The 20854-nt window shown below is 47.9% G+C and overlaps 1 protein-coding gene across 6 annotated transcripts in view; it reads right to left on the bottom strand.

Moving 5' to 3' along the window:
* AK8 (adenylate kinase 8) overlaps positions 1–20854 on the bottom strand; it is a 134597-nt gene that overhangs the window by 44631 nt on the left and 69112 nt on the right. For all 6 annotated transcript variants that reach the window (XM_067742861.1, XM_067742862.1, XM_067742864.1 and 3 more), the window contains one exon: positions 15784–15925. In XM_067742861.1, coding sequence (XP_067598962.1) covers positions 15784–15925 — 142 coding nt within the window. The remainder of the gene's footprint in view (positions 1–15783; positions 15926–20854) is intronic.

Here is a 20854-nt window from a genome sequence, read left to right as displayed (position 1 = left end):
AAATGTCATGAAAAACCAAGGGGTGAAACAGGAATAAAGACACAGACTTACTAGAGAATGGACTTGAGGCTATGGGGAGGGGGAAGGGTAAACGGTGACAAAGCGATAAAAAGGCATGGACATATATACACTACCAAACGTAAGGTAGATAGCTAGTGGGAAGCAGCCGCATAGCACAGGGAGATCAGCTCGGTGCTTTGTGACCGCCTGGAGGGGTGGGATAGGGAGGGTGGGAGGGAGGGAGACGCAAGCGGGAAGAGATATGGGAACATATGTATATATATAACTGATTCATTTTGTTGTGAAGCTGAAACTAACATACCATTGTAAAGCAATTATACTCCAATAAAGATGTTTAAAAAAAAAAAAAAGAATTTTGCTTCATAGCCAAAAAAAAAAAAAAAAAAAAAAAAAAAATGTCAACAGTCCCTAGGCGGGAAAATAATGGGAGAACTTCCCTTTTTCTACTTCAGTCCTTATTTACCGAAGGATTAAAATGCTCCAGCCCCGGGGGCCCCGACTCCACCACTGGCCACAGTCTTGAGCTGGAGGCCCAGGGTGCACCTCCTTTCCTAACTCCAGACCCGGTGACCCAGCCACCGGCTCTGAGAACCACCGCCTGCAACCCCTCCGACCTCCCGGGTGGCTGCCACATTCCCATCACCAGCTAGTATTTATTTTTGCTACAAGGAAGCGCAACACACACTCTCAGAGCCGGGACAGTTGCTGCGTGCTTTCACAATGTGCTAAGCGGCTGTGTAACGAGCGTAGTGGAAACTGAGCTGGTGGCCTGGGAAGATGGCCTACGTCTTGGGGGGAGTAGGCGAAAGCGAGGACAAGGCAGTTTACCCGAACGGGACGCCGGAGCAGGTGATGGCAGAGATTTCAGAGACGCTGGAGAGATGCAAGTGTGGCCGGGATGGAAGACCCTTGGGCTGAGTTTTAATCTCTTCAAGGCTGTCTCCAAAAGTATGCCTCGACCGTGGAAAGGTGAAGCATACAGAATGAGGACAGGTGGGCAAAGTCCATCCCAAGAAGGACAGGTGTGATACGGCATTTCACAAGTGCTGTATCGACCCAGTTTTCAAGTCACGGCTCACAACCCTCTTGGGCAGTTTGCCAAGCCCCACTCCAAGCACTCCCCTTACCGGACTCCTACACTCCAGCCGGGGACAGCCCCCAGGCCCCGGAGCCCCTGAAATTATTTAAATTAGCCAATCCAGCAAAAGCCTGCAAAACCTAGCTAACTGCCCTCCTGCCAGACAGAAGATGCCTTCCACGGCTCAGCTGCGGTCACCCTGTGCCCAGGGTGAAGCCCCCGCACGGCCCCATGTGGCAGCCACCTCTCGTTTGGAACTGTAAGTAACAGAGTTCTGCCTTACACCGCTCTGAGCGTCATTTGGTTGTGTCCTGCCATCAAAAGAATCTTTAGGGAATTCCCTGGCGGTCCAGTGGTTAGGACTCGGCGCTTTCACTGCCGGGGCCCGAGTTCGATCCCTGGTCGGGGAACTAAGATCCTACAAGCCATGTGGCATGGCCAAAAAAAAGAAAAAAAAAAAAAAAGGAATCTTTAAATCTTACAGAACAACAGGGGACCGGTGATGCACGCTTTTTCACGGCCGCCACACGATCTGCGAGACTGTTCTAGCATTCCGATTTCCCTGTTTGTCTGGCTCCTTGGCTTCTCTGACAAAAGTGCAGTTTTGTCTTTGTGTATCTGCAGGATCATCTTCTGCCCCGCCCATCGCAGGTGAACAAGGAAGTACCTTCCTCCACCCAGAGGGGAGCAGTGTGCTCCGAGCAGCCGAGAGGCCAGCCCGGGCCACAGTTCCTTGGTGAGGAACTGGTCTGACCTTGCTTTGCAGAAGCTCTGGTCTCCACGCACAGGCCCAGAGCTCCCAATGTTTTAGGAATAAATGCGGCTGCCACACCCGGAGGCCCTCGTCCATACGCCAGGCTCTGTGCAGAGTGCTTCCACATCACCGCCTCCTACCCCCGACCTGACGTCCCCAATGCCACGGTCCCTGGTCCTCAGTTGAGGAAACTGGAGCGCAGAGAGGATAATAACTGGCTGCAGGAAATGCAGGTTTCGATATGTATCTGTTGACATCATCACCTTGGCTGTACGGAGCATTTTCTAATTCCTAGTCCCACCCATATGCATTTTCCCAGGAAATACGTACATGAATTCAGCAAAGGTGAGGTAAGAAGGGCTGGGTTATCACCCCATTTGACGGATAAGGAAACCGAGGCTTAGAAAGGTTACGCAGAGCCCCCGGACCACTTACCAGTGAGCCGCAAAGCAAGATTGTCAGAAACGCGTGTCGAACTATCAAGAAGGGGAAAGACGGATGAAAAAGAGACAGCTGCTGAATGATGAAAGAAAGAAAGAACCAGAAGAGACAAGGCCTGGAGCTGCCCCCACTCCCACCTCCATCACATGCACACTTTCTTTTTTACCCGTGACCCCATTTTGTTGAGACAATGGCTACTTCCTCCAAAGCCCTCGAACCCAAGTGGACATCTGCCCAGAGGGGCCAATGGACACCATCGCTTGTGCGACAGAATCCGAGTGGTTGGGGACCCTGCTGTGGACAGGTGCACAGCGACTCTGCTGTTAGGAGGGGACTTCCGGCTCACCGATGTTTAGGGAAGATCTTTCTTCCAAAAACAAAAGGCGCCTTGGAGCACGCAGTCCATGATATGTATTCCAGCCCATGTCTGGTAAACTCTCGGATGGTGGCAGCAAGGCAGGGTCAGCCGGGTTCTATTAGCTCAATTAATGAGGAGTAAGATGAGGCTAACATCCCACTCGTTGGGCGGCTTGGCACAGGGCTGGAGTAATGGAGTTATTAACCTCAGTCAGCCACTGAATTTTGCTGCTGATTCCAGCTCCATTTCCTAGTTCAGGCCTCCATTAATGGGCTGTTTATCATCCCTAATCCACATAAGGATCAGCTGCAGAAATATGAGAGCTTCCTGGAAGGACCAAGTGATAATAAAAAAGAGAGAGAGAGAAAGAGAGAGAGGAGAGGCGAGAAACCCTCTCGTTGCGCATTTTAATTTTTCTTTGGTCCGACTGCTGCTCTCCTAAGAGATTATAACAACCTTTTCACTTGGGCACACGTCAGAAACGGTGAAGCCATTCTCTGAGGGTTTCGCTGTGTTGTCCTCCAGAGCACAGTGTCATGTGCAACTAAAAAATAATAAGCTTTTAAGTTAAATTAGAGAGCTCTGGCACATTAACTACATATCAGTTCAGTGTTTACCTTCATAACATACCCTGATTTTCCATAGTTTACATTTAACATAGCTGAACCCAAGAAATCAAACCAGCATTCAGCAGAATAACGTATCAACATTGTTAAACGCTCTGATCACAATTTTCCAGTTTGCCTGGAACCACGGGGCCCTTCCAGACAAAAGGGTGATTTTTGTCTTTGTCTATTTCAGGGCCACTCTCTCATCCCACATGCCGCCTGGTGAATGAGGAGCTACCTTCCCCAATTCCAACCAACGGGAGTCTTTAAAATGTCTTCTGTAGGTAAGAAAAGCAAGCAGATTGTGACTAGACGGAAAATATTTTGAGTAGAAATGAGTTATTTGTACCAGCCCACAGAGTAGATACAGCAATTACTCTCTGACAGTCGTCCTTCTGAGTATAACAGTATTTGCCATTTTAGCCTCTTTTTTTTTTTTTTTTTTTGCGGTACGCGGGCCTCTCACTGCCGTGGCCTCTCCCGTTGCGGAGCACAGGCTACGGACGCGCAGGCTCAGCGGCCATGGCTCACGGGCCCAGCCGCTCCGCGGCATGTGGGATCCTCCCGGACCGGGGCATGAACCCGCGTCCCCTGCATCGGCAGGTGGACTCTCAACCACTGCACCACCAGGGAAGCCCCATTTTAGCCTCTTTTTGTGTAATAGGAATTCAAAAGCACATGGGTAACAATCATAATAAATGTTTGCATGTTTCCATGCTTCTTAAAGTGTAGGCAAATCAGTAGCTCACCTATTTAGGGCATGGAGTGTGTAATTTATTTTGTGACAACAGGAGAGAAAACGATATCCTACACTTTGAATGAGAGTCTGTCCTCCCAGAAAGAGCTGTGGGAGGGATATTCAGAGCCAGCTCATAGAGCCCCCTGCATCCACGGCACCTGCCAATTATAAATCACACTCACACATATTCCACTTACTCTCCAGAGCACTGGTGCTGTCAGGTTAAAAGGGTAGAGGTTATTGCTCCATTTGACAGACAGGAAAACTGAGGCTAATTGTAGTTTTTTTCAAGCCAGCAAGCCAGGGGGCAGGGATAGACGCTCATCGCATTGCAGAAAGGGCACAATGGAGCCGTTCAGAGCAAAGAGCTGGGGTCCCGGTTGGTCTCCTCCATGTGGCCTGGGGCAAGGGACACGGCTCCTCTGAGCCCACATGCCTTTTACTGAACCAACCTACTTTATGGGGCTACTGAATGGATTAAAGGAGACGCAAAGCAGGCACACAATTGGCACTCAGTAGACACCAGATATCACTATCATCATTCCTGTTGTCAGGGTGATGATGAGGGTCCAAGATGAGGGGGCAGGACCGGGAAGGGGAGAAGTGTCCTCAGGGACGAACAAGGCAGGACCCCTGCAGAGCAGAGTCAGAAACTGGATGCGAAGATGCAGAGGGGAGAGGAGGAGAGCAAGGGATCCAGCAGCAGCCACCTGGTCTGAACATTCTGGGCCGCCTCCGACCACTAAGCAGAGGCTTGTTTCAAGGGTCTGGCCCAGGAAATATGAAAGCTTTCAGACCCACGTGTCTGAGGGGCCAGGCTTGCACCGGGCAGGCTCCGCTTGGGTGTGGGAGTCCCAGCTCCTCCAGGCTGGGAGTTCACATCAGCCAGCCTGGGTCCCTTTGGCAGCTCTGCTCTCTGGTTCCCTGGGGGAAAGGGCTATGCTTTTAGCAAAAGCCAACAAGACACCCAGCACCAACTGGGATCCAAGTGCAATGAGAGGAGACCTGTCACTGCTTTCCCAGGGACAACTGAACCCCTCTGGGCTCCCACAGTTATGTGGGACACACAACTGTCTAGTTTAAGAAATAACAATAAACAGGGGCTTCCCTGGTGACGCAGTGGTTGAGAGTCCGCCTGCCGATGCAGGGGACGCGGGTTCGTGCCCCGGTCCGGGAGGATCCCACGTGCCGCGGAGCGGCTGGGCCCGTGAGCCATGGCCGCTGAGCCTGCGCGTCCAGAGCCTGTGCTCCGCAACGGGAGAGGCCACAACAGTGACAGGTCCGCGTACCGCAAAAAAAAAAAGAAAAGAAAGAATAAAAAATTAAAACCCACCACACTCGGAAAGGAACCTATACAGCAGTTACCAGTTTGCACAAAACAACCTGGGACACAACAAGCTAATCGAAAATACCTTCCTTGGGTGATTTCTTCATAGCCCCAAATTTAGTCCAATCGAGTAGAGAAAGAGAGAAATACTAAAGAAAACAGCAATAATAAAATCTCTGCTACCATTCTGCTCAATTCTATTGCCACTGACTCAGCGAGGGTCCCCTCTTTTACCCTCTTTCCGGGGATTTCTGAGAGACGCAGCAGCAGCTCTGACCTGGGACCTTGCAGCTGGACGTGACCCGGACCTTGCCCGCTGGGCCTGCAGCAGTACAGCCCGGGGGCCGGGGGAAGAGGTTCAAGGCATGGCCCGCCCCGCCCCCTCTGCACAGCATCAAGGTGAGGCAGGATGCAAAGGAAAAAAACAAACAAACAAAAAACCACCAGTCTGTCTGATACACTGCAAACTTCCCGACATCAATCAGAATCCTATACTCCCTCTCCATAGTAAACATTAATTTTAAAAGGAAATACCGTGCTACAAACTCGAAGCATGAAATGAATTATTTTATAGCCAGGCAGAGGGCAGGTTTCTGGATGGAGCCTTAGATACTTCTTTCTTTGTTTCTTTCTTCTTTCTTCTTCTTCTTCTATTTTTTTTTTTACTATTATTATTATTACATTTTAAGAAACTTTATAGCCCATTTTATTTGTTCTCAAATAACTTTTTCTCCTTCTTTGTGACACATCAATTACTTGGTTTGTTTCCCTCAGTGTGGGATGTTGGAACCAGGAGTTGGATACTGCTCAGCGGAACATAATTTAGTATTATGTGCCCTGGGTTTATGAGCTAGAAGTGAAACAAAACGTGGCATTTGAACACTATCCATTTATTAGCTCTAAGAAGAGACTCGTATTTGACAAGGAGACAATAACTTTGTTCCCTGATAAGCCAGAGGGGTCTACTTCTGTGTCCAATACAGAGTAGCTTACCCTTCCCCAATAACTCTATTTACTAGTATGAATCTATTTTACTAGGAAAATTGATAGATATGTAAATTTATTTTAATCTAATTTCATTGAATCCTCCTAAAAACAAAAAGAGCCTTTGTAGACTGTTTTCATATCTGAATTATAGATTTCTGTATCGTATTCCCAGATTGATTTCTAGGCTATAATTGTGTCAAGATTTCCTCCTGGTGTCAGAAACTGCAGCACCACAGCTAGGCTGCTCTATAATTGGCATCACAACCGAACCAGAATTACAGCCCTGATACTCATCCCAGTGCTAGGTGGGTTCATTTTAGAATGTTTCTCTCTTCCTTAGCCTATATCTGGACTTGAAGGTTCATGGCTAAAATTACTTTCTGAATTAATCATAAAAAAATACTTAATAGCAAGCTAAGGTGGAGGAAATGGATTGGTCAGAGGTGACAAAGAGGAGGAGAAAATACACCCTCAGTGATGGGAGAGAAATACAGAAGGATGACTGAACAGTGGCATAGGATTAAATCTATGTTGTAAACAAATATCTTTTTTATTTCTCTGCTTGTCCTCTGCCTTAGGGTCAAATAAATTAAATTGGCATTATTTACTAAGTCTTTAGAAACTGCTTTTTACTTCGTGGTGAACGGAGAAGTATTTCCTTGCAAGCCTGCCCTAAATCAAAGAGGTTCTTGAATAATCTTCCCTGCGGTGCTTTTAATAAACACCGTGTCCTCCCCCTGTTGGTCGTGCAGTCCTGGCATGGTGCACAGGGCTGGTAAATAAAACGGGCGTTCTTCCCCTCGGGGTTCAGAAAAATGAGCACTAAGTTCCCTCCCTATGTCTTGTCAATGACCCGCCCCCAGTCTTCTTTTAAGGGACTGTTTTTGCATTTTCCCTGATGCCTTTCATCTTCAGGTAGATGAGTTTACTCAGAAGCTAATTATTGACACAAAAGTCTGTTCCATCCCCAGCAAACGGAGGGTGGAAACTTCGCCTCATAGCACTGTGTGGTCCCCTGGAAATTCCCGGTCAACACAGGTGGAAAGACAGGATGCTCAGGCTGCCTGCTGGGTCCCTGCTGCCCTAGAACTAAACAGACCTCTCAGTCTTCTAGGAGGAAGCTCTCCGGACCCAACTCCAAGGATATAATTAAGACAGAATTGAGGAGAATCCAACCGTGAGGGACAGAATAATGCCCCCCACCGAGAGGTCCACCTCCTAACCCCCAGAATCTGTGAATATGTTACTTTACATGGAAAAGGGGATCTGCACATGAGATTACATTAAGGACGTTGATAGGTAAGATTATCTGGGTGGACCCATCCAATTACACGAGTCCTTAAAATCTGAGAACTGTTCCCAGCTCTGGTCAGAGGGAGATGTGGCCACAGAAGAAGACCAAGTGTTGCAACACTGCTGTCTTTGAACACAGAGGAAGGGGGCAGTGATCCAAGGACTGGGGGCAACCTCTAGAAGCTGAAAAAGTGAGGAAATGTACTCTTCCTAGAGCCTCCAGAAAGGAACGCAGCCTGTCTGATGTATTGATGTTAGCCTTACAGAATTGTAAGACAATAAATGTGTACTGTTTAAGCCACTGAGTTTGTGGTAATTTGTTACAACAGTCAGAGAAAACGAATTTTCTATCTATTTTCTAAAACCAACTCATGCTATTCTTAGACAAACCACAGAGCTATTCAAGGACAAGCGATTTGCAAAATAAACCCACCTTGGGACTCAGGTATAGACATTGCCAAATAAGGGTCCTAAAAGTTAAAAGAGAGAGAGAGAGAGAGGGAGAGAGAGAGACATAGACAATGAATACCCTTTGGAAGAAGAAGTACTCTAGGAAACAGCAGAACATTTTAGATAAAACCTTATCAATGTGCTCAAAATAATTTAGAGAGAACAGACTCTGTAATACAAGAAATCAAAGAAAAGAGGATGAGATAAAATTTAAAAGGAGATGAAAGAAAACTGGGAAAAAACTAAGGGAAACGTAAAAGCATTATAGAAATGAAAAATAAATTAGAAGCAACAAGAAATAAATATGATAAAAAATAAAGTTATCATGAAGGACAGATGTGAAAAATAATACAGAAAAGGGCTTCCCTGGTGGCGCAGTGGTTGAGAGTACGCCTGCCGATGCAGGGGACGCGGGTTCGTGCCCCGGTCCGGGAGGATCCCGCATGCCGCGGGGCGGCTGGGCCTGTGAGCCATGGCCACTGAGCCTGCGCATCCGGAGCCTGTGCTCCGCAACGGGAGAGGCAACAGTGAGAGGCCCGTGTACTGCAAAAAAAAAAAAAAGAAAAAAAAAAAAAAAACAGAAAAGAAAAGGAAAAGATAAGAGCTGCTAGAAAGAAATTGTAATTATGGAAACAGATAATAAATATCCAGCATGGACGTAATTGGTCTTCCTGAATAAGAACAAGTGAACGAACCAGAAAAATATTAACATATGAACTGGAAGAAAATTCTCCTGAAATAATGGAAATGGAAAGGATTCATAATATTCCAGAGGAAAGTAATAAAGAGAACCAGGACTGAGGCACGGCCTAGTGAATGTAAATGAACTGAGAGACAGAGCATCCAGACATAAGCAGCACATCACCTATAATGGAAAAGAATCTCGCTGGCCTCAGACATTACTGCAAGCCCACAGGGGTCAGAGCACAGTATAGAAACGGTATGGGATGCTCAGGGGTAAGAAATGTGATGGGAGAACTTTTTACCTTGCTAGACGCTGTTTACAGACGAAGCTAACAGAAGGACATTCTCACATGTGCAAGGATTTAGGAAGTTTAGCATGTCTGAACCCTTGCTGAAAATGACTCAAAGACATAATCCATTCAAATGAACAATGAATCAAAACTGATAAATGGAGAGGTTGAATCATGTAAACAGCTGGCGTTGAAATCTGAATCCAGTTGAAGAGAGAATGAAAACTTCACAAGTACAGTAATACAGCTAAAAACAGAATGTAATTGTTATATTTCTAGAAAGAAAAGCTTAGCTATCTTAAAAATAATAATCTGTGTATCATAGACTGAGGCCAAAAAATTTCAGAATGAGTCTGTCCCTCCCCACCCCCAGCCCCAGCCTGCCAGAAATGGAGAGTGGATGGGGGAGGGGAATGAGGAGGTGGTACATATGGGAGCATTTTTTCTTTCATCTTTCACTGACAGAGTCAAAATATTCTGTTTCATTTCAGAACTGACAAATTGAGAAATACAAGTTTAATCAAACCACCTTGACAAGAGTAGTAGAGCTAGAAACAGATTATCTTCGAAACCAACTTGGGGAGAGAGGAGAGAAGCCAACAATAGCAATAATAAAAGAAGGGGCTTCTCTGGTGGCGCAGTGGTTAAGAATCCGCCTGCCAATGCAGGGGACATGGGTTCGAGCCCTGGTCCGGGAAGATCCCACATGCCGCGGAGTGACTAAGCCCATGCGCCACAACTACTGAGCCCACGAGCCACAACTACTGAAGCCCGTGTGCCTGAAGCCCGTGCTCTGCAGCAAGAGAAGCCACTGCAGTGAGAAGCCCGCGCACCACAATGAAGAGAAGCCCCTGCTCACCACAACTAGAGAAAGCCTGTGCTCAGCAACGAAGACCCAACGCAGCCAAAAACAAAACTAAATAAATAAATTTATAAAATAAAAAAAAAAGGAAAACGCAGGCCATTAAAAAAAGATGGAAAACAAAGGAAACCATGATGAAGCATAAAATAAAGTGATGAAAGTAAAAAATAAGTGGGATAAATTCAACTGTTCAAAGGAAAAGACAAGCAGGTTGAATAAAAAATGTTAAACCCAATTTCATTCTGCCCTACGTGACAACTTAAAATAAAGGAAGCAAAGGAGTTGAAGCTGAGAGACACGCGAATGCAACAAAGCAATCAAGGGTTGAGTTCCGGGTAGAAATGGCGCGTTGAAACACGCATCACATTCTGTTTCCTCCCCAAACCCGACAGAAGATTGACGGGAAAGGGATTCTGAGAACCTACAGCGACGACAGGGAGAACAGCGGAAGGGAAGGCAACGAAACAAGTGTTTTTGAGGCTGGAAGGCAGCTGGACCTGTGACAACAAGCGACGGAGACGTCAGCAAAGGCCAGATCCCGAGTCAGCAGCAGGAAGAGCTGAGAACAAACCCGGAGTCCTCACCAGCACATCCTCAAAAGGAGGATGTGCCGAAACGGAGCAGGGCCCCGTGGTCCCTCCTCCCACGTCCTCCGCCTGCCTTTTGCCTGTGGAAAAACTTTAGCCAACGAATAAGTGTAATCAGAAAAACGCAGAGGCAAAGAAAACAGTCAAACAAATAATCATAGTTTAGTCATTACGCAGAGTTAAGGACCTTTAGTTCCTCCTCAGGGGCTACGGATAATATTCTGAGCCGTATCCTGTGAACTGTCTCCTAGATACTGAACCCCCACCAGGTGGAAGAAGCTAACTACATGATGACCAGGCTGTAGCCATGACATAAGCTGCCACAATTCTAAGAACTGGCCTCAAGGAAATGGGAACAAACCGACCCTGGAACTGAAGACTAACTGTACCTAAAACAGTCAAAATGACGCTGGTCAGACCACCGCAGAACCAGTTTCAAGGTGAGTGTCAGAGCTGACTGTGCTGTCGCTACATGTAGCTCCCTCCCTCCGTCTATAAAAGCTCTTGTCCCCTGACTGTCAGGAGGGGGAAGTCAGCCTTTGGACAGGAGTCCCGCCCCTCCCCCCTTGGGTTGCCAGCATTGGAAATAAAGCAAACTTTCCTTTCCACCAAACGTGCCTCTTTACTGGCTTTTGAGCCGTAAGCAGCACCTGTAACAGTCCACTTGGAAACTGGATGGCTAAAATAAGGACGATTGGTTAAACTTGCTTAAGGAGAGACTAAGCCCCAGATGCCCTCCTCACTCCACCCAGCTGAGTGAATCAATCCTCCTCCGCTTCGGTAGAAATGGGAGGTTTATTCTCTAGAGAGGATATAATACAGGCTCCTTGGACTTGAAGAATGCTGAGCACAGCTGAGAGTCTGAGTCTGTACCAAAATTAGGGGAATTAGGTTAAAAAAAACATATGCATATGGCGTGCAGTGTGTGAGACCTCTGCCCACCTTCTCCCAGTCTCCACTGTCCTGCTTCTCCCTCGGACCCCAGACCTTTACCCTCCAGCAGGAGATTGGGTGAGTCCTCTGTGAGGAATCTGACATTTCCAGAGGAAAAGACTTAAAGATGTTGAGTTGGTGGGAGGATTCTGCACAAAAGGCCCGAATCGTTCATCCTACACTGAAGACAAATTCTATGAGCTCCATCTATGCCCTCAGAGCTCCCAAATAGTTTTTTAGTTTCCCGTTCTTACATGTGAGCAAACAACCAAGGGTAACGCAACATCTTTCTACTGAGAAACAATGAGACCAAGACAAACAAAAACTCAGTAGGAACAGACTATGCAAGAGGGGAAAAAACCTCTCCTCATTACCCTCCTGCAAAAACAAGCTTGCCATTAACATCTTCAAGAGATAAAAACAAAAATCCATGAAATAAGATCAAGGAGCTATAAAAGTAATATTCAGATGACCAAAAAAAGACCTCTTGAATGTTATAAAAGTAAAAACTGCAGCAGGAGTTAGAAATTCAGTAAAAGGGTTGAAAGAGAAAGTTGAGGAAACCTCCTAGAAAGTAGAGCAAAACAAAACAAAGGCAAACCACACACATACACAAACACAAAAACAACAAAAGATATAGGATATGAGAGAGAAAAGTTTTTTTTTTTTTTTAATTTACAAGGCCAGTCCAGGAGATCTAACACCCAAATAGCGGGTTCCAGGGAGAACAGAAAAAAAAAAAAGAGAAAAATCAACAAAATAATTCAAGAGAATTTCCCAGAACTGAAGGACATGGGTTTTCACATTAATTTTTGGCCCGATGGAGTAAATGAGACCCAGACAAAAGAAATAAATGAAATTTCAGTGTGAACTTCTTCAGTATGGAGCACACGTGATGAGGGTGTAACAGCCTACTGTCGTCAAACCATCTTTTTAACTTGAGAAGCAACTGGAAGGTATGCTACACTAAAACAAGAGAGCATGTGAGAAAGAGGAAGATGTGTGATTCAGGAAACAGGGACTCCAACTCAGAAGACAGGCCAAGGGAAGCCCTCTAATCACAGTGCAGAAAAGTCCTGGAACAGCCCTGCAGTAAGCCTACAGAAAAAGCAGTCCAAACAAGAAAGGAACGGGAGTAAATAAGAAAAACCTGGAACTCACAGTTTACGTAATATGATGGACTTTGTGGACTATTGTTCTGAGGGACTATTATAAGCTGTAGGAATAAGTAGCAAATAGATACAAAGAAAACTAGGCAAGCGAAGAAACCAGGTGATTATTAACATCAGGAAAAACAAAACGAGAAGAGAAAGGGAAAACAGACAAAAAGGACATAAAAGACCTCCTTCCAGCTGAGTTAGCTCTCTGAAAGCAGGTTTTCCGGAAATTACACTCACAACTTTGTGCTTATATCTGATTGTCCAGAACTTAGTCCTGTGGTTCTACAGAGCTGTAAAGGAGGCTGGAAAATGGGGTCTTTCATTTCAGCCACCAACGCGCTCTACTGAAAACTGATGTTTCGTTACTGAGGAGGAAAGGGAAAATTCATGTTGGAGGAGACAAGTAACGGTCCTGTCACAGACAGTCGCTTTCATCAAGATGGCACTGCACAATGAACACACAGCTGACAAAAACCTTTATGAACTAAATAACATGGCACCAAAACATATAAAGCAAAAACTACAGGAAACACAAAATCAAATCATTAATAAGCTACCTCTCCCCCAAAGGGTCAGCTCCAAGGAACAGTTAGTGTTTTAAAAACTATTCCAGATACGGAGGAAGAATGAAAACCTATGAAATGATCACATCCTTGATACTATAAGCCTGACAAAGGACAAAAAAAAAAAAAAAGGAAAAATTCAGACCCATATTATATATGCATATTAATGCAAAAAATCTAAATAAAATATAGCCAATACCATCCAACGGTATATTAGTTTCCCATTGCTACTATAACAAATTACCACAAATTTAGTTGATTTAAAAAGTTCAAACTTATTATACTACTGTTCTGTAGGTCAGAAGTCTGGTACAGGCCTAACTGCACTAAAGATCAAGGTGGCCCAGGATGACCTCCCTACTTTAAAGCCAACTGATCAGTTACCTTAATTACACCTGCCAAGTTCCTTTTGCCATGTAATATAACATTCACTGGCATGACATGGCAGGGAGGGGGACTGCTCACTTTTGATGGGGAATCAAAACTGTACCTGCCACAAGCAATATATTGAAAGAATAACACGCCAAGACCAAGTGGCAGTCATTCTAGGAATGAAAGGCTGACTTATTATTAGAAAACCTGCTAACATAATTCATTATATTCATACATCAAAAAGGGGGAAAAAAAAACACATTTGTCTTAGAAGATGCTAAAAAGGCCTTCGAATAATATTCAGCATCAACTCCAGATATTTTAAATTCTAAGAGCTATACTTCTTTAACTTGATAAAAACTGTATATACCTCAAATGACAGTAGTGCCTTAGTGGCAGAATGCAGGACAGTCCTTCAGGTCAGGGGAAAAAAAAAACCTGTCCATCATGACTCAGTTCTGGAAGTACTGCCCAATGCAATTAGCCCAAAGAGTAAAATGATAAATATAAATATCGGAAAGGAAGAGGCAAAAGGATAAATATTTGTAGATGTGACATGATCACCATCCTGAAAAGCCCAAGGGAATCAACTGAAAAACTATCAGAAGCAGTAAGAAAGTTCTAGTAAGGAAGCTGGAGTATAAAGCAAATAAGAAAAATCGATATCTTTCTTATACTCCTGAGAAATCCAGTTAGAAAATAAAATGGGTGAAAATACCCTCTTATCACAACACCAACAAGAAGAACAACAGGTAATATAATACCTAGAAATGCACTTAAAATGAAAAGCATGGGCCCCATAAAGTGTTGGTCATTTCACGAAGGGGCAAAGAGAGGACAGGGCCGTAGACTGCAACAGACCAAGGGATAAACCTACTGCAATTCTAGTTAAAATGTCAATGGCAGGGACTTCCCTGGTGGGTAAGACTTCTCGCTCCCCATGCAGGGGGCCCGGGTTCGATTCCTGCTCGGGGAGCTAGATCCCGTGTGCATGCCGCAACTACGAGTTTACATGCTGAAACGAAGATCCCACGTGCCGCAACTAAGACCCGGCGCAGCTAAAATAAATAAATAAAGTATTTTTTAAAAGTCAATGGCAGTTCAGGATCAAATTATCATAGTACTCATTTGGAATAACAAACGTATAAAATAGACAATAAAGAAGAGTAATGAAAGGGCTTTGTCCTGCACTGACTTGAAATACATGATAAAACTAAAGTAGTTAAACAGTGTGGTACGACTGCAGAAATAGACTTGTGGGAAACAATAGAAAGTTTAGAAGTACAACCGAGCGTACTGAGAGACTGTATTTACGAGCAGACGGTGTTCAGACCATATATAAATACCCATCCCCTGCAGCCACCAGCCCAGGACCCAATCACCATCTGCAGCAATCAGCCCCCAACAGCCAGGACTTGATCAGTCACTAACAGCTGCCCTAATTTTGCCACCATTTCCAATTTAGACCCAAATGAGAGAAAGCTGAATATGTTCCCCTAACCAAGCACATAGGACACCCTGCTTCCAGCTGGCCGCCCCCAGCTTCCCCAGGCCCACAGCCTCGCTCAGGGAAGCCCTGAAGCCTTACCTTTCCCAGCAGAAGGCTCTCCCTCCCCTGTGCCTGCCTTTGAGATCCGGCCAGCTCCCTTGCTATATATAGCAAGCTCTGACTAAACAGCCTTTGCTTTTTTCATTTAGGAGGTCTTTGTTTATTTCCACAATATCTACTGTGGCGGGGTGATTTAGGAGGTCTTTGTTTATTTCCACAATATCTACCAAGGCGGGGTGCCCTCTAGTTCAAGTGAGTGGGAGAAGGACAGAGTAGTCAACAATATTCAACATTTGAGGGGGAAAAGAAAAGAGATTTGTACTGCATACCCACATCAAAATAAATATCAGACGCATCAAAGAGCCAAATGTAAAAAGGAAGTTGTGAAAACAGTAGAAGGAAACACGGATCGCTCGGCACCACAATCCCATGAGGAAGGCCAGACGGGTTGATGCGTATTGTCACTCACAGGTGAGACGCTCAGGTCCAGCAAGGCGAGCGGCAGAGCCAGCATCTGAACCCAAGCTTGACTCCCAGCTCCCAGCGTAAAAGGGACGAGTGGGTGGGAATGGGAATGACTAAGAGACACTCCCCTTCCAGAACGTGGTAAGGCTCCGGCAAGCTGCCAGCAGTCAGCCGGATCTGGACAGACAGTGCCTGGGGGTGGGGACCTTCCTGGGAGGCGGCGTGGCCAGGGCCGAGGCCCCGCCGGAAGCGGACTGCTCACCTGTTGGGCTTGTAGCCCATGCTATCCATCAAGCACGCCTGGTCCCTGTCTCGCGGGAAGTCGTGCAGCACCCACCCTCTCTCAACGCAGTCCTGCTGGTCCAGGCGCTGCTTCAGCACCTTCATGATGACGTAGCTGGGGACTGCAGAGAGAGGAAGACAGCTGGTCACTCTGCCGCCCTGGCCACCTCTCCTGACCCAACAGGAAGGTGAGGGAGCCTCCGCGGCCATGGCCCACGGCCTTCCTAACTTTATTTGACCCTGATTTGAACAGGTGAAGAGGCCGTTTTAGGTGGACAGGGCTGTGGGCGCCCGTTTCCCAGGACCCTCCGAGGTCCTAGCAATGGGAAGAACATGGCCACCCAAGAAGGGAAAAAAGCACTGGGTGACCTTGACCTTGAGCTTGAGTTTTCCCTGACTTTGACAGGATATATGCCCATCGGCCACCAGGGTAGCTCCCAGCCCTCCAGTGATATGTGGGCCTCCCTCCCCGATCCCCCTGCAACCGCAGGGATCCAGTTTTTGCAGCAAAAAGACTTTTCACAGAAGCATACCAATCCCCAGTGGAAGGTCTGGTTTTCCTCCAGTGGGATGGCAATGGTGCCCCCGAGGCTCTCTGCTAATTCACCATACACAAGCGACCCCCTTCTTTTCCCCTTGCCCCAGTTCTCACCTCCTTGATGTTCAGAATCAAATCTCTCTCAAGAATCACAGCTTTAGTTATAACCAGAGACTGAAATCGAGTCTCACGGAGAAGGAGATGTTGAGAAGCCCCTTGTTTACATTGCTGCAATTGACATTTTCCTGAAATTTATACCTCTCTTCTCAGATTCATTAAAAGGCCTGTGTTGCCGGTGTACTGCGTTCTGGCAATTTGCACTGCATTTCCTGCACTTTGCATTCATTTTTCCAGAGATACTTGGTAAATATTACCATTGTTTGCTATGAATGTGGGCCCCCCCCCCCCAACGAGCTGGTTTCCTGGAGCTGCAGTGACAGGCGGCTCAGCAGCCTTTCTGGAGATGCCCCGTTCCCTCCGTGAGTCAGCCAAGTGGCCCTAACGCACACGCCAAAGGCCCCCGGCTGACAGCCAGGTGAACGTGGCGGTGAGAGATTCAGAAAAATTACTGCTTTCCTCCATGGCTGTGACGCGCCTGGTTACTGCCCTGTGGCCAAGAACCATAAACCTCATCTAAGTCATTTGCATTTCCCTGATTTTGTTCTTTCTTACATCTTCAGCCTTTCTTCCCCAGTCCCTAGGAAAGAGCAGGAAAGGGATTTTGCTCTAATGAGAAGATTTGGCTGAGACAGATCGGTGAGAAGTTGATACAGCTAATCCCATCCCTTCCCTGCTCAAACCTGCCATGGCTCCCCAATGCTCTGGGGATAAGAGCAGTACCCTTCCCCGTGGTCAACAGGGCCCTGCAGGACCCAAGTCCTGCCTCCCCTCCCTGTGAATCTCCCCCAGCTCTTCGCCTCCCCTTGAATGTGCCGGTCCCTCCATCCAGAGCATCCTTCCCTCATGCCTTGCCCGTGGCCAGGCCCCAGAGGAGTGTCCGCTCCCTGGACGGCCCGTCGCTGGGTTAGCACCTGTGCTTCTTCACCTTCACTTGCCACCCCTGTTATTAACTCTCTGGCTAATTCTTTGTGTAACGCTGCCTCTCACGAGGACAAAGGACCATGCCCACCTCGCTCTTCCATGATAACACAGTGCCCGGCAGATAGGAGGCATGGAGGAAAGAGACAGGAGCCTGCCCTTTTCAAAGCTGCAATGCAACTAAACAAAGATGTTAAAACCAACTCGACCAGGCTTTGGGGAGCTCAGAAGAAGAGAGGAAGGGAAGGAGCTGGGCTGGAGGCACACACGAATGTGGGGGCTGGTCTCAGCCCTGCCCTTAGGTGCCAACCGACCTCCACTCGGTCAGGCAGGCTCTCCCAGTCTCAGTTTCCTCAACCGCCAAAGAGGATGCTGGGACCTCTCACCACAGGATCAACACGACGCACAGCTCCAGGCATGTGGGAGATGGCACTCAGATGGGGGCTGGTACTTTCCAGTTTGGGAGATGTATGTCAGGAAACAATGTTTCATGAATATGCTCATGTTTTCCCCAAGGTCAAGGTCACGGTGTGCTGAGTTGGCGCCTGGGATAAAGGATGGTTGACTTCAAACAAGCCTGGGCAGTTAAAGATGGAGAGACTTAGGGCTTCCCTGGTGGCACAGTGGTTGAGAGTCCACCTGCCGATGCAGGGGACACGGGTTCGTGCCCCGGTCCAGGAAGATCCCACATGCCGCGGAGCGGCTGGGCCCGTGAGCCATGGCCGCTGGGTCTGTGCTCTGCAGCGGGAGAGGCCACAACAGCGAGAGGCCCGCGTACCGCAAAAAAAAAAAAAAAAAGATGGAGAGACTTAGGTACCTCTGTCCTGAGTCCTCTGTTCGTATTCCGGGGGTAGTAAACCTACTGATCCCCCTGCCTCCACTCCCCAGGGGCTGTTTACATTCAGGGCAGCGGCGGGGAGGACAGAGGGGCAGCTGTCACAGCTTCGGCTCGTCCACCCCGTGCCCCCCTCCCCGCGCACGCAGGGTGCACCGGCTCCCACCGGCGGCCCCTGTGAGGAGTCAGGGTGCAGAGAGCCAGCACTAAGGCTACTGTGTGAATAAATAAGGGGTCTTTTCTCTGATCCAGAAACCTCATGTTTTCTGTCAAGAGAAATACAGATTAAAGACAATTGTGTGTTAAGAATCTACCATAGAGCTTTCCAATCCAGGTCTACCCCTAGATATGTACAGATATTCTCAGTGAAATAGTAACTAACACAAAAGCAAGCCTGTCCCAGGGATCCGTCCACTGGAGCGTTACGAGCATCTGTGCTGCGTCCAGGGACAAGGGCTTGACGCTGCCACACACACAGCACACAAGAAGCCAAGGGCCCTGCCCTCCTGAGGCTGACGTTCTAGCCAGCGAGACAGACAATACATAGATAAATGCCCATTTCAGAGTCATAAACACTATGAAGAAAGCAAACCAAATGATGGGATGCTGCTGGTTTGACTGGGTCCACGATGGTCTCTGAGGTCACAACCGGCCGAGATCTGGACGGTGAGTCCAGCCTCGTGAGATCTGGGGAGGATGTTCGGGGTGGCACTGGCAAAGGCCCTGAGGCTGGAATGACCTTGGCGCGTGGAAGGGATGGAGGAAGGGCCAGTGTGGCTGGAGCAGAGTGATCTCCGGGCAGTGTGGGTGGGGAGGCCCTGCCAGGTCTTCAGGAAGGAATGGGATCTGGCCACCCCCAGGCCATCTTGGGAATGCCCATGCTCTGGCCCTTGGTGCATATCTATTGAATGAACACGTGGGGGTTGATCTCAGGATCCTGAGCTAGGACGTCCCGGAACGCGCGCTTTGCCACGTTCGCACAAGGACTGCTTATTTTGTGGAATCAGCCAGTGGAGTCCCCAGTTGGGGTCCCCAGGTCCCATGGATGTGGCGAGTGAAGAACACTTTACCTCCTAGAAAGTCTGCAAAGAGCTTGGGCTGAGGACCCCTGAGTGCAAACCAGCTGTGAACAGCTCCAGCTTTCTAAATTTCTAAAAGGAAACCAAAAAAATTTTTTTAAAAAAAGGAATTCCCTGGTTGTCCAGTGGTTAGGACACGGTGCTTTCACTGCGGTGGCCCAGGTTCAATCCCTGCTTGGGGAACTAAGAGCTTGCAAGCCGTGTGGCACAGCCAAAAATAAAAAAAATAATAATAAATAAAAGGAAAGAAACCATCTTTTGCTGACCCCACAGGCACAGCGCCCTCAAGTCCTTGGGCACCCTGAGCAGCTGAGGGGCGCCACAAGCCTCCAGCGGCACCCCGTTAGAGAGAGGCCGGCTGTGGCAGAAAGAGCTCTCTGCACCCCTATCCCAGTCCCAGTCTCTGCGTCAGCAGACGGGGAAGGTGGGTGGCCTGAGCTCTAAGTGGGGGGCTGCAGGAAGATTTGTAAATACTGCTGCTTCTATGAGAGTTCCTTAGAATAAAACCCAGAAAAACTCAACTCTTAGCTCCCCTGGGTTCCTTTCTTCAAGCAAGTGTGAGCGGAGAGCCCAGTGGTCCGGCTGTGGGACCTCCCTGACCCTCAGAGTCCTCCTCTGGGACACCTGCCTCACTGGCTGTTATGGGGCCTGGAGACAACTTGTGGGAGCTGCCAGATGAGAGTTCTTCTTAAGGGGTGGGTCCTCGCTGCGCGCGGGCTTTCTCTAGTTGCGGCGAGCAGGGGCTACTCTTCGTTGCGGTGTGCGGGCTTCTCATTGCGGTGGCGTCTCTTGTTGCCGAGCACGGGCTCTAGGCGCGTGGGCTTCAGTAGTTGCCGCACGCAGGCTCAGTAGCTGTGGTGCACCGGCTTAGGTGCTCTGCAGCATGTGGGATCTTCCCTGACGAGGGCTCGAACCCGTGTCCCCTGCATTAGCAGGCAGATTCTTAACCACTGCGCCACCAGGGAAGTCCCTGTGTGCGTATAGTTTTAATTCCTCCTAAAAGTTTACCCAGATTCCCATCAGATGGCTACAATGAAGCTACTGGCAAGAAAATGGGATCTTTAAATTACAAACATGAAGTCCAACATCTGAGCTTGAATCTGGCTTTAGGAGAAACGGGCTTGCCCTTGGGAGAGGAGGTCATTGGGTAATTACTTTGCTGACCAGTGATACCCCAGGCCCATTAAGGCCTCAGTTGTTTGGTGGTGAGAATGGCATTGGGCCAATAATTTGTTTTCTTCAATAGTCAGGGCTTCCCTGGTGGCGCAGTGGTTGAGAGTCCGCCTGCCGATGCAGGGGACATGGGTTCGTGCCCTGGTCTGGGAAGATCCCACATGCCGCAGAGCGGCTGGGCCCGTGAGCCATGGCCGCTGAGCCTGCGCATCCGGAGCCTGTGCTCTGCAACGGGAGAGGCCACAACAGTGAGAGGCCCGCGTACCGCAAAAAAAAAAAAAAAACTCAGTGCTGTTTGGAAACCAAGCTGCACTCCAGGAGGGATGTCTGAGCCACTGAGCTTCTAGGGGCAACAGTGGGCTGCTCGTGCAGCTCGGAGCCTTGGCGA

The sequence above is a fragment of the Pseudorca crassidens genome, chromosome 7 (assembly GCF_039906515.1).
Source record: "Pseudorca crassidens isolate mPseCra1 chromosome 7, mPseCra1.hap1, whole genome shotgun sequence".
In the NCBI taxonomy this organism is placed as follows: domain Eukaryota; kingdom Metazoa; phylum Chordata; class Mammalia; order Artiodactyla; family Delphinidae; genus Pseudorca; species Pseudorca crassidens.
The sequence above is the reverse complement of the archived record's forward strand: the minus strand, read 5'-3'. Positions and strand labels throughout refer to the sequence as shown.